The sequence below is a fragment of the Bubalus kerabau genome, chromosome 15, assembly GCF_029407905.1.
Source record: "Bubalus kerabau isolate K-KA32 ecotype Philippines breed swamp buffalo chromosome 15, PCC_UOA_SB_1v2, whole genome shotgun sequence".
NCBI lineage: Eukaryota > Metazoa > Chordata > Mammalia > Artiodactyla > Bovidae > Bubalus > Bubalus kerabau.
The window spans coordinates 6813956-6827963 of NC_073638.1; the positions used below are offsets into that span (position 1 = coordinate 6813956).

At 39.1% G+C, this 14008-nt stretch overlaps 1 protein-coding gene across 1 annotated transcript in view; it reads right to left on the reverse strand.

Moving 5' to 3' along the window:
• The window catches only part of CEP126 (centrosomal protein 126), a 103758-nt gene that overhangs the window by 48858 nt on the left and 40892 nt on the right, over nucleotides 1–14008 (reverse strand). Inside the window, 1 exon segment of the mRNA XM_055548165.1 lies at nucleotides 4807–4918. Within this exon segment, the coding sequence (XP_055404140.1) occupies nucleotides 4807–4918 (112 nt within the window).

Genomic DNA, 14008 nt, shown 5'->3' on the forward strand with positions numbered 1-14008 from the left:
AAAGCCCTCAAATTTGGGTTCAAGCTGGTTCTGCTTCCTTTAAGTGTGTATTTTTCCTTCTCCCTGCACGAGGCAATCCACTCCAGCACTCTTGCCTGGAAAATCCCATGGACTGAGGAGCCTGATAGGCTACAGTTCATGGGGTTGCAAAGAGTCGGACACGACTTCACTTTCACTTTCAAATGCCTTCTATGGAGAAGGCAATGGCACCCCACTCCAGTACTCTTGCCTGGAGAATCCCATGGATGGAGGAGCCTGGTAGGCTACAGTCCATGGGGTCGCTAAGAGTCGGACACGACTAAGTGACTTCACTTTCATTTTTCACTTTCATGCATTGGAGAAGGAAATGGCAACCCACTCCAGTATTCTTGCCTGGAGAATCCCAGGGAGGGGGAGCCTGTTGGGCTGCTGTCTATGGGGTCGCACAGAGTTGGACACGACTGACGTGACTTATCAGCAGCAGCACTAGGCTTGAACATGGCCTAGTGGTTGTGGGAATTCAAGTCTGGGCTATTTCTTGGGTGCTATTTGAGTAAGCACCAGCAATGGACACTGCTCTATCTAGACTACATCCCTGGCCCCCAGGACACCTTTGTATCTTTAGATTGACTCTTTCCCAGGTCCTGAATGCCTGAGATCCAGGGCCAAGCTGTGGCTTGGAGTGAGCAGGGTAACATTCACTTGGCTCAGACTAGGGGGTGTGGCATGGCGGCAGCTACTAGGGTACACCTCTCTCTGCCCTGTCTGGTGGCAAGCTAACACTTGCACTCTCCTCGAGTGGAGTCTAGGCTTCTCTAGCCTTCTCAGTGGTTCTCCAAGCAGCCAAAGGGGCTTGTCTCCTATGTGCAGGACTCTAGGATGGGGATGCCCAGGCTATGGTTGGACTCACTCACTTCTCAGGGTGAGTGTCTGCCTGCATGATCTCCCTTTTCCTTTCAGTCCTCTCCCAGAGGCACAGACCCCTTACCTGATGCTTTCTTCCTATCCTGCCTGATTACACGTGTATCTTACAACCTTGGTTATATAAGGGTCCTTCTGCAAGTTTCCAGTTAGCTTTCCATGAATTGTTCCACATGTGGATGTATTTTTGCATTGTTTATTATGGGAGGTAAGCTCAGGTCCTCTTCAGCTCCCATTTTTTATACTCTACTTCTTACACTTCTGATTGATCAACATTCTTAAACGTTTATGTCTCTTCTCTGCCATAAAGGGCATTTTCATTTTTTCTTATTCTCTCATCTTTTCCTTCTAATCTCTCAAAATAATTTTATTCTTTATTAGATCTGTCTTTTCCTTTTTTTAGAAGTGTTTATTGAATTTGTTACAATATTGCCTCTGTTTTGCTTTTTTTGGCCATGAGGCATGTGGAATCTTAGCTCCCCAACCAGGGATCAAACCTGCACCCTCTGGAAGGCAAAGTCTTAACCAATGGATGACCAGGGAGGGCCCTCCTTTTCTCACTATACAAAACAGTACTATTTTAGTTTAGGTAGTAATGATCTGTCACTTGGATTAGCCCATTAAGTTTTTCTAGTCTTCTTGTTTCCAGTTTCTTTCCATTCTTTTCATTCTCCAACATTCATACCAATTATCTTCCAATATAAAGAGGACTATGTCACTCTGTTTAAAAACCTCCATTGGCTCTCTACTAGTTATAGGGTGAAATAAAAACTTCCTAGCTAGAAATAAAGCATTCACATCTGACCTCAATCTACATTTCTAGATAATCTCTCATCCTACCAGCAACATATACTACAGTCTTGTTACTCTGAACAAATTCTATGTCCTCAGGTGTCTTTGCCTTTTACAACACTGTAGACCTGAACATGCCAGAAATCAACCTGTGCTTATTTAGTAGACAATATGTACTCATCCTTTAAGTCTCCTCTCCAACTTTAAATTTTGTACTTTATCACTTGTGTGTGTATGCTTAGTCACTCAGTTGTGTCCAACTCTTTGTGATCCCATGGACTGTACCCTGCCAGGCTCCTCTGTCCATGGGATCCTCCAGGAAAGAATACTAGAGCAGGTTGCCATTCCCTTCTCCTGGGGATCTTTTGACCCAAAAATCAAACTCGGGTCCTGCATTGAAGGTGGAGTCTTTACTGACTGAGCCACCAGGAAAGCCCTTTATCACTTTGCTAGTATTTCTGTAACTGCCCACATTACACAGTCTTGTTCGAGTCTTACAGTGTAATTACCATTACACAGTATTATAATGTAACTGCAAACACTTATTGGGCAGCGGACCATACTTCATTCATATTATAACTCTAGCTAATCAATGTACAGCATATAATAGGTACTTAAGACTTCACATTTTTATTCTCTACCTTTCTAGACTGCATTTCTGTTACTCATTAGTTTAACATCCATATTTAACAGGATAATATTTCTTCCATCATAAGGGAAAAAGCCATATTTTGGCTCTACATCCCCTTTGGCTACTGTTCTACCACTCTTTTCCTTTCACAGCCAAGCTACAGTTGGTATTTTTTCTTTCTCACTCTGCAGTTTCCTTTTAACTCATTGCAATCTTTTTTCTGTCTCCATCCCTCCACTGAAATTTGACAAAAACTGCCAGAGTGACTTTTCTATTTTGAAATATATGGGACATATTCCCTCTAAGCTGGATATTTTCTCTTTATCACTCCATATTCATTTGCCACACTTATCTCTGCTAGGCAGAGACTGAATGATACCTGCCTTTTGATTTATGGCTGTTTTGACCAATGAAAGGTACTAGCAAGAGATGGGAATGTGACAGAACAAAGCGGTTTTTGATAACCGCTCCTCTGGCTTCCTCTCCGCTTGGCTTGGTTTAGCAGTGGCAATGCTCCTCTGCCTAGTAGCCCTCTCGTACAGCTACAGCTCTTTTCAGTTTAAAGTTTGTTATGATAATACTGAGTTTGCTGTCAGTTTTGGGGTTGCTTCATCATCCTTTGTTGGCATCCTAGTCTCTTTAATAACCTCTTTTCAGTTACCCCTTTTAAATGCTACATGTTTTCTGCCAGTATCCCAACTGGTAAAACTTTTTATATTAATGATTACCTAGAAGCCATTTGATTTCCATAAGCTTTTATTCCCCATGAAAGTCTATACTTGCTTAGTTCCATCTTCTCCCTATATATAGTCTCTACCAACTATTCTGTTCCTATCTGCAGGCTTCTCTTTTTTCACTTCCTTATATATTGCTCTTCTGTAGTGCTCTATCCTAGTTCTGCTGTCATAGTACATACTCTCCACTGCTGACTTCATCCATTGTTTTGGCTTCTAATATCTTAAGTCTAAATCTTTCTCTTGAGCTCCAGACCTATGAATTTTCAGTTACAGATACTGAAATAGTCTGTTTTGTCCTCTTTCAATCAGTTATCCACACTTGTTCACAACAGATTAGAATGATATGTTAAACAGGAAAGAAAAGGGAAAGGGAAGTCGCTCAGTCATGTCCGACTCTTTGCGACCCCATGGACTGTAGCCTACCAGGCTCCTCCGTCCATGGGATTTTCCAGGCAAGAGTACTGGAGTGCGTTGCCATTGCCTTCTCCAGTGGATCTTCCTGACCCAGGGATTGAACTGGGTCTCCTGTATTGTAGGCAGACGCTTTACCGTCTGAGCCACCAGGGAAGTCTAAACAGGAAAAGTTGATCTTATTACCCATCCTTAACCAACTCCTCTTAAAACTCTCAGGATAAAGCTTATATTCCTTAGCATACAGGTGTATTTACTTTTCCAATCTTGTATCTAGTGAAGCTATTGCTATTTTGCATTCTGTTATTCAGCCATACTCTTATTCCTGGAACATATCATTCCTTCTACTACTCTTGGCCTTTCCACACTCTCATCCCTCTGTCTGGAATACCATCTACCCACTTGTTTCATGATTAACTCCTATTTTCTTCAAAGCTTTGCTGAAGATTCTTCTATTCCATGAGGTCTTTCTTGAACTATAATAAAGACTTGAGAGAATGAATTTAATTGTTCTTATATCTGATTAAGGGAACAGTTTGCCACAGGTATTCTAAAAATGGAAATACTTTAATATATACATTATTAACAGTTAAAATATTAACATACTTTACATATGAATTATGTATATATATCTTTATATAAGTAAACATTAAATATTATTATTATTACCCATTTGGTACTGTTCTATAATTTTTAAAGCATTATTTCACTTTCTCCTAGATTATACTCTTGGGATTATATTTTTGAATATCATATTTCTCCATATCCCCTTCACAATGGCTGATCTACTGCTGTGTACATAGTAGGTTCAAGAATCTATAGTAAATAAATGGAAAATACAGGATGTCAGAGGGTACTCTCTAGATGGTTGGTCCATCCTATTGAATCAAGATGATTCATTTAAACTAACCTAGAGAGGAACCAGGGGGCATTGTAGTCGATTTTTAAAAGATATCCATCCAGGAAAGATTTTCAGTGAGGAAAACCCCATTTCTACCATAAAGTTATTCTTTTTATCTAAATTTATATCACTGTTATTCAACTTTTTTTTCCTCTCAGTAAAACCAGTATCACTACTTTTAAATGGTTTTTATTATAGCTCCCATAGAAAATTACTCAACATAGGCAACACTAAAACTAAAGACAAGAAACTAAAATTTTACTTACTCTTGAAGAAATTTATATTACACTCCAATTCAATGTGTGAAAATAAAATAGTATACTATAAAATAGAGGTGAGGAGTAACTGATGAAAAGGCTTGTAAACTCAGCAACTAGAGAGCTATTTAATTACTGTATATTAGTAACTATAAATGATAATCATAAGTTACTTACCTCCAGTTTATTATTGGTCTGTGGGAAGAGGGAATGTTTACTTCTGATTTTAAGTTGGATTCCTGAATTTGTTTGAGGGCATCTTCTAATGGAAGAACTGGTCTTTGAAGAACTAAGGAAATAATAGAGATCATATAGTACAGAATCACTTCAACAATCTCTTTATACATAATTTAATTGGTCAATGATAAAATGCTATCTTAAAACTTTTGTGACAAATTTATTTTGAACAGTATATTTTAAATTTAAACATCTACTTCCCAATAAGAAATAGTTATCTCAAAATTCTCATCACCAATTTTAAGAATACTTATTTGGAAAAATGAAATCTGAGAAATGTCCAGGCTCTTTGATCTGGCATGCTAACCCCATTATATCTAGCCTCATAATTCCATAAATTTCTGACAAAATTTACAAATATCCTTACTAAGAAAAGGGGAAGATATAAAAATAGCAGTTAACATTTATTGAGCATTTATTGTTAAAGACATTATTTCTGAGCACTGTATAAGTTATTAACTACTTTATTCTCACTAAGGCCTTTGAAAGAAAAAGAGCGTTAATCACTAAGTTGTGTTCAGCTCTTCGGAATGCCACGGACTGAAGCATGCCATGCTCCTCTGTCCATGGGATTCTCCAGGCAAGAATACTACAGTGGGTTGACACACTCTTCTCTAGGAGATCTGCCCAACTCAGAGATCGAACCTGGGTCTCCTGCACTTCGGGCAGATTCTTTATTGTTTGAGCCACCAGAGAAGCCCCAATCTCCATTTGCAACTGAGGAGACTGAAACATAGCTAAGTAACTTATTCAGGGTCATACATTATATGGACAGTCATCCACATATCATTCTGTACAACCTCTAATCCAACCCTCACTCCCATAAGTATCCACTTTTCCAAGAATTTCCACTGTGCACTTTGGTACACACCTTCTTGTTCAAGTTGAAACATACCTTCTATTTAAAGGATATTGCTTTCCCACAGCCCTCTTAGGTGGAGATACAAGTAACTACAAAACTGAAGGCCTGGAGATAGGATAGCTGACTTTCTAGCTCTTCGATGATGCTACCAAATTATTTTTTTCTCCTTTCTCCTTAAAAAAAACCCATATCATCATGATTCTGATGTTTGTTATTCACCTTAAAATTTTTAAGCAAAATCAGTATATTATTATGAATAGGTTAGTTCAAACTTGAACTCTAGAGTCAAGTGGTGATTGCATAAAATACTAGTGAAAAATGCCAGTTATGAGATGGTTTGCTGGATATTCTAACCATGAAGGACCAATCCTCTTGAGGTAGAAACTATCAAGCTTTAGATTTTGATTGTTTTTCTAATGAGCATAAGCAATATCACAAATGATTGTTTATTGGTAAAATTAATGGCTACCTGCATAGCCTCATGAATATTAAAAATGAACTTTCTTTGTTGCAATTAAAGATATTCAAGACAGATGGACTTCCCTAAAGTATTTTAATCATTCCCTACCCTTGCATGAACAGAGAATAAGAATCTAGGGAGTCTATACCCTTTACCTTTACAGATGGCATTGAGGTTTGACCTCTAATTAGTCTTGGCTCCAGCTGTTAAATAGGAACATTCTTGATTGTGCAGTACCAGAAGACACATAATTTTGTCTCTAGAATGTGACTGTGTAAGTCTAAATGGATCTTTCACATAAAGTGTAGTCAGAGCACCTAAGATAACATAGAGCTGGGACTTTATTGAACTTAGTGAACAATTACACTGATTATTTTGTGCATGATTTGTTAAAAAAATGTTTAGTTGAGCTAGATGATAGCTTGAGATTTGCTTTAATTAACACTCACCACTTACTATCAAAGAGAATTTAAAAACTACTTTTAAAACTAACTTGGGTCATTTACACTCAGTGCTGTTTATTGTTGCTATTATCTAATGATGTCCTAGTCAGTACCTCCTACTCACTGAGCAATATTCAAGTCTACATTTTTTGAATATTTATTGTGTATTAGGGCTTTATTTGGAGAAGGAAATGGCAACCCACTCAAGTATTCTTGCCTGGAGAATCCCAGGGACAGAGGAGCCTAGTGGGCTGCTGTCTATGGGGTCGTACAGAATTGGACACGACTGAAGCGACTTACCAGCTTACCACCAGGGCTTTATTATTCCATTTAAACTACTAGGCTCCTCTTTCTAGCTCTTTTGCCCTGATAGTCTAACTCCAACAATTCTCTGAGTCCGACAATTTTCTGACCTCATTAAAACCCACAATCCATCCCTTTTTCATAGCAAGGGGAAGGATTAGCTATCATGCATTTTGGGTGAACCTTTGGTGTAACTCTAATATTTGAGAATAAACTAAATGAATAGACAATTAAGTAAACAGTTGTTTATCACAGCTTTGTTGTTCTTCATTCATGACAGTAAACTTTCTTAAAATTTTAATTTAATATTTTTTACAGGTAACATATTAATATTTAGAAATTAAAAAATATAATACAAATTTGGAAGTTTTGCTCTAACTGGTATTTGTGTATTCTTTCACTGTTTATGCAGATATAAACATACATAAATATATATTCTATTTTTAAAAGTTGAAGTATAGTTAATTTATAATACTATCTTAGTTTCAGGTATGCAATCAGACATTTTATATTTTTATAGATTATATTTAAAGTTGTTAAAAATAATGGTTATGTTTCTCTGTAAGGTATAATATATCCCTGTTGCTTAACTACTTTATTCATATTAATAGTAGCTTGTGTCTTTTAACCCATATCCCTATTTGTCCCTCTTTTTTCACTCTCTCCACCGGTAATCACTAGTTTGTTCTCTATATCTCTAAGTTGTTTTTTATTTTATTTTATTTTATTTATTTATTTGGGCTGCTGCTGGGTCTTCGTTGCTTTGTGCAGGCTTTCTCTAGCAGTGGTGAGCGGAAGCTACTCTTGGCTGCAGTGTGCAGGCTTACGGCAGTGGCTTCTCCTGTTGCAGAGCACAGGCTCCAGAGTGTGGGCTCAGTAGTTGTGGCATGTGGGCCTAGTTGCTATGTGGCACGTGGAATTTTCCCGGACTAGAGACTGAACCCATGTCCTCTGCACTGACAGGCAGATTGCTAAATGCTGCACCACCAGGGAAGTCTCTTGTTTGTTTTTTTAAAACATACATTCATTTATTTTTTAAAGATTTTCATATAAGTGATAACATATTTATTTTTAAATGTAAGTTTGTCTATGACATTTTAATAGGCATAACACTAAGTCGATCCACATTGCTGTAAATAGTGGAATTTCATTCTTTTTATGGCCAAGTAATACTCCATTACTGTTCAATATCCCATGAACGATATGAAAAGGCAAAAAGATAGGACACTGAAAGATGAACTTCCCAGGCTGGAGGGTGCCGAACATGCTACTGGAGATCAGTGGGGAAATAATTACAGAAAGAATGAAGAGATGGAGCCAAAGCAAAAACAACACACAGTTGTGGATGTGACTGGTGATGGAAGTAAAAGTCCGATGCCGTAAAGAGCAATATTGCATAGGAACCTGGAATGTTAGGTCCATGAAACAAGGCAAATTGGAACAGTGAACACTGACATTTTAGGAATCAGCAAACTAAAATGGACTGGAATGGGTGAATTTAACTCAGATGACCATTATATCTACTACTGTGGGCAAGAATGCCTTAGAAGAAACAGAGTAGCCATCATAGGCAACAAAAGAGTCCAAAATGCAGTACTTGAATGCAATCTCAAAAATGACAGAACGATCTCTGTTCATTTCCAAGGCAAGCCTTTCAATATTACAGTAATCCAAGTCTATGCCCCAAACAGTAATGGTGAAGAAGCTGAAGTTGAATGGGTCTATGAAGATCTACAAGACCTTCTAGAACTAACACCCCAAAAAGATGCCCTTTTTATTATAGGGGACTGGAATGCAAAAGTAGGAAGTCAAGAAATACCCGGAGTAACAGGCAAATCTGGCCTTGGAGTACACAATGAAACACGGCAAAGGCTAACACAGTTTTGCCAAGAGAACACACTGGTCATAGCAAACACAATTATACAGTGGAAGTGACAAATAGATTCAAGAGATTAGGTCTGATAAACGGAGTTTCTGAAGAACTATGGACAGAGGTTCATGACATTGTAGAGGAGGCAGGGGATCAAGACCATCCCCAAGAAAAAGAAATGCAAAAAGGCAAAATGGTTGTCTGAGGAGGCCTTACAAATAGCTAAGAAAAGAAGAAACGTGAAAGGCAAAGGAGAAAAGGGAAAATATATCCATTTGAATACTGCATTTGAATGCAGAGTTCCAAAGAATAGCAAGGAGAGATAAGAAACCCTTCCTCAGTGATCAGTGCAAAGAAATAGAAGAAAACAATAGAATGGGAAAGACTAGAGATCTCTTCAAGAAAATTAGAGATACCAAGGGAACATTTCATGCAAAGATGGGCTCGATAAAGGACAGAAATGGTATGGACCTTACAGAAGCAGAAGATACTAAGAAGAGGTGGCAAAAATACACAGAAGAACTGTTCAAATGAGATCTTCACAACCCAGATAATCAGGGTGGTGTGATGACTCATCTAGAACCAGATATCCTGGAATGCAAAGTCAAGTGGGCCTTAGGAAGCATCACTATGAACAAAGCTAGTGGAGGTGATGGAATTCCAGTTGAGCTATTTCAAATCCTAAAAGATGACGCTGTGAAAGTGCTGCACTCAATATCCCAGCAAATTTGGAAAACGCAGCAGTGGCCACAGGACTGGAAAAGGTCAGTTTTTATTCCAATCCCAAAGAAAGACAATGCCAAAGAATGTTCAAACTACTGCACGATTGCATTCATCTCACAGGCTACTAAAGTAATGCTCAAAATTCTCCAAGCCAGGCTTTAACAGTATGTGAATCATGAACTTCCAGATGTTCAAGTTGGATCTAGCAAAGGCAGAGGAACCAGAGATCAAATTGCCAACATCTGTTGGATCATGGAAAAAGCAAGAGAGTTCCAGAAAAACATCTACTTTTGATTTATTGACTATGGCAAAGCCTTTGACTGTATGAATCACAACAAACTGTGGAAAATTTTTCAAGAGATCAGAATATCAGACCACCTGATCTGCCTCTTGAGAAATCTGTATTCAGGTCAGGAAGCAACAGTTAGAACTGGACATGGAACAACTGACTGGTTCCAAATAGGAAAAGGAGTACGTCAAGGCTGTATATTGTCACCTTGCTTATTTATTTTATATGCAGAGTACATCATGAGAAACACTGGGCTGAATGAAACACAAGCTGGAATCAAGATTGTCGGGAGAAATATCAATGACCTCAGATATGCAGATGACACCACCCTTATGGCAGAAAGCAAAGAACTAAAGAGCCTCTTGATGAGAGTGAAAGAGGAGAGTGAAAAAGTTGGCTTAAAACTCAACATTAAGGAAACTAAGATCATGGCATCTCATCCCATCACTTCATGGCAAATAGATGGGGAAACAATGGAAACAGTGAGACTTTATTTTTGACTCCAAAATCACTGCAGATGGTGACTGCAGCTGTGAAATTAAAAGATGCTTGGTCCTTGGAAGAAAAGTTATGACCAACCTAGATAGCATATTAAAAACCAGAGACATTACTTTGCCAACAAAAGGTCCATCTAGTCAAACTATAGTTTTTCCAGTATTCAGGTATGGATGTGAGAGTGGACCACAAAGAAGGCTGAGTGCTGAAGAACTGATGCTTTTGAACTGTGGTGTTGGGGAAGACTCTTGAGAGTCCCTTGGACTGCAAGGAGATCCAACCAGTCCATCCTAAAGGAGATCCTGGGTGTTCTGGGAGTTCATTGGAAGGACTGATGTTGAAGCTGAAACTCCAATACTTTGGCTACCTGATGCGAAGAAATTACTAATTTGAAAAGACCCTGATCCTGGGAAAGACTGAAGGCGGGAGAAGGGGATGACAGAGGATGAGATGGTTGGATGGCATCACCGACTCAATGGACAGAGTTTGAGTAAGCTCTGGGATTTGGTGATGCATAGGGAGGCCTGGCGTGCTGCAATCCATGGGGTCACAAAGAATTCGGACAGGACTGAGCGACTGAACTGAACTGAATATTCCATTATACATATTTTCCTTAATTCAGTTAGTATCTTATCACTATTGCTTTGAATCCTCTGGTAAACTATTTCTGTTTCATTTTTTTTTTCTCTTGCTCTTTCCATTAAGATCAATTCCTCTGTTTTCTCAATTTGCTTAACAGTCTCCATCTCTATGAAATTAGGCGAAACAGTTACCAATTGCTGTCTTGAAGGGGTGTTCTTTTGTGGGAGCAACCCTATACCGCCTGTGTGTCCAATGGTTTTGGTGGGAGAGCTAGATTTGACATGAACACAGGTCACATCTTTTCTCACGCTGTGCTTCCACATTACACAGGGCATGCTTCCATATCACTTTGGAAGGATTGGGGCTGGGGAGGAGAGGCTAGGGCCAGAGCTAGGGCTTCCTCTGTTGTCAGGGACTATCACCACCCTATCAGGTCCAGGGTTGGGTCCCAAGTTCCTGGAATAGAAGCCCCGAGGAGCAGGTCTGAGCTAGTTCAGGTGTGAGCTTTTCTCTCTCCCAACATCAGCACTCTGGCCTGAGGTGAGCGGTGCTGGAGCAAGAGCGGCCAGTATGAGCTCCTAGTGTGTGACCAGGTGCAGGTTGCAACAGTTTGGCCACATAGCGTTTAGGCTGCTTCTGATGTGCTGCCTGTGCAAGTGCCCATAATGGCTGTCCTTGCCCAAAAGATGCCACTTTGGTTCTGAGCTACCTTTGTGTCTCCTGGCTGAGTTCTTCCTTGGCTGGGGCAACCCTCACTCCAGTATGGAGCTCTGCATACTCCAGAGCAGTTTCAGGAGACCAGCCAGTCAACTGTGCAGTTTCAATCTGTCTTCTCTGCCCTCTTTCGGGAATAAGAGTGCACTCCTTGTGCACTCCTCCCAAGTGGAGTCCAGGCTTCTTGCAGTCCTCCTGTTAGTCCCACCAGCCCTTCAATCAGCCTAGGGGCTCATCTCCCTTGTGCTGGATACCCGGACGGGGGGTCTAATATGTGGCTTGAACCATTCACTCACCCAAGAGGATTTCTGCCTGTGTAATCTCCCTTTTCCTTTGGGTATCCCTCCGGACACAGGTCCCCAACTGACTGCTTCTCTTTCCTTCCTATCTTATTCTATGAGGATCTTTTTTTTCAGCCTTAGTTGTATAGGAGTCTTTCTGTCAGTTTCCAGTTAGTTTTCAGCAAGAATTTTTCCATATGTAGATATATTTTTGATGTGTTTGTTGGGGGAGGTGAGTTCCATATCCTCCTATGCCACCATCTTGATCTCCTCTCTTAACATACATTCTAATTTCTTCCTTTTCTTACAAAGAAGTCAGAATACTAAGTATACTCATCTGAACCTTATTTTTATACTTAATAAAAAATATATCCTGGAAATTGTATTAAAAAGCAGAGACATATTTTTCCAACAAAGGTCCATCTAGTTAAAGCCATGGTTTTTCAATGGTCACGTATAGATGTGAGAGCTGGACCATAAAGAAGGCTGGGTGTAAGAACTGATGCTTTTGAACTGTGGTGTTGGAGAAGACTCTTGAGAGTCCCTTGGACTGCAAGGAGATCAAACCAGTCAATCCTAAAGGAAATCAACCCTGAATATTCATTGGAAGGACTGATGCTGAAGCCCCAATAGTGTGGCCACCTGATGTGAAGCGCCGACTCATTGGAAAAGACCCTGATGCTGGGAAAGATTGAGCGCAAGAGAAGGGGGAAACAGAGGATGAGATGGTTGGATGGCATCACTGACTCAACAGACATGAGTTTGAGCAAACTCAGGGAGATAGTAGAGGACAGGGAAGCATGGCATGCTCAGTCCATGGGGTCGCAGAGAGTTGGACACAGTGACTGAACAACAACAAATCCTGGAAATCAGGGATAGATCCGGGTTTTACGAAAGTATAAGGCTTATACAATTTGAGGGCCCAATTAAGAAAAAATAATACAAAATTACTAATACAAAATTAGATGTAGGGACCATGACAGAGAGAGCTCCTGAAACTTGAACCTTATTGACTTCATGGTAAATCTACGTCTGTTGGACATCATTCCATATCAGTCTGTAAACTGTTTCCTCTTCTTTCAATAGCTGCATAATATTCCATTGAGTGAATGTACATGCCATTTGTTTTTACTAACACTTCTGACTCTCTGTACCTAGGCCGTTGGGTAGTCAGCACTCTTTCTGGGTGAAGGATACCCAGGAGGGGTGAGTATTCTGAGGCATTTATCACAACTAAGCACATCCTCTTTCTTAAGAAAAACTACCTTTTCTTTTGCCTCTTATACAATTTTCTTTATTTCCTTTTATTTCCCATCCTGTTTTCCTGATAACTACTTCTCAAAATCCATTTTCAGTTTTTTTCTACCTATAATTAATGCTAGTGTGCATTTAGGTCTTATTTTTAGGCTCTATCTTCAATCTGTACTCTATATCTAATATTCACCTTATCTTTGCACATGGCTTCCTTTACCAACTACGTATCTTTTCATCAGTGACTCAAATACAATTTCTGTTCTATATCTTTTTCTTAATTTTCAGTTAGACTTTTCTAGTTGTTGACTTGATTTCCTCATTTGCATGAATCAAGGAAGACTCAAAGTCATTGCATTTAAAACTTAATGATCTTTCATACCTCTAACCTAATTCTTTTCCTTTATTTGTAGTCTTGATTAATATCATCATCCAGGAAACTAATTAATTCATTAACAAAAGTAGTTATCGAGTGCTAAATATTTGTGAGGTTTTCTGCTAAGTCCTAGGGGCACTGTTCTCCTAGTCTTTGTTCCAGCATTCTTGATAAATCAGTAACTCAATCTATTGATTATATATCCTGAATATATTACCTCCTATCTCTATATAAAGAGCAGTGCTTTAATTTAGCAACTTAACACTTCTTGCCACAAATACTGAAATAGTCTACTATTAGTCTACTTTAATATATCTCTACTTCAGCTTCCATGTTGTACTGAGAATTATCTTTCTAACAAACAAATCTAATTTTTAGTAAAGACCCCTCGTTTCCTACCTAATATCCATTTTTCCCTTTGTTCTTTGGTATGTAATGATGATGTGCGTGCAAGCTCAGTTGTGTCTGACTCTTTTGTGACCCCATGGACTAT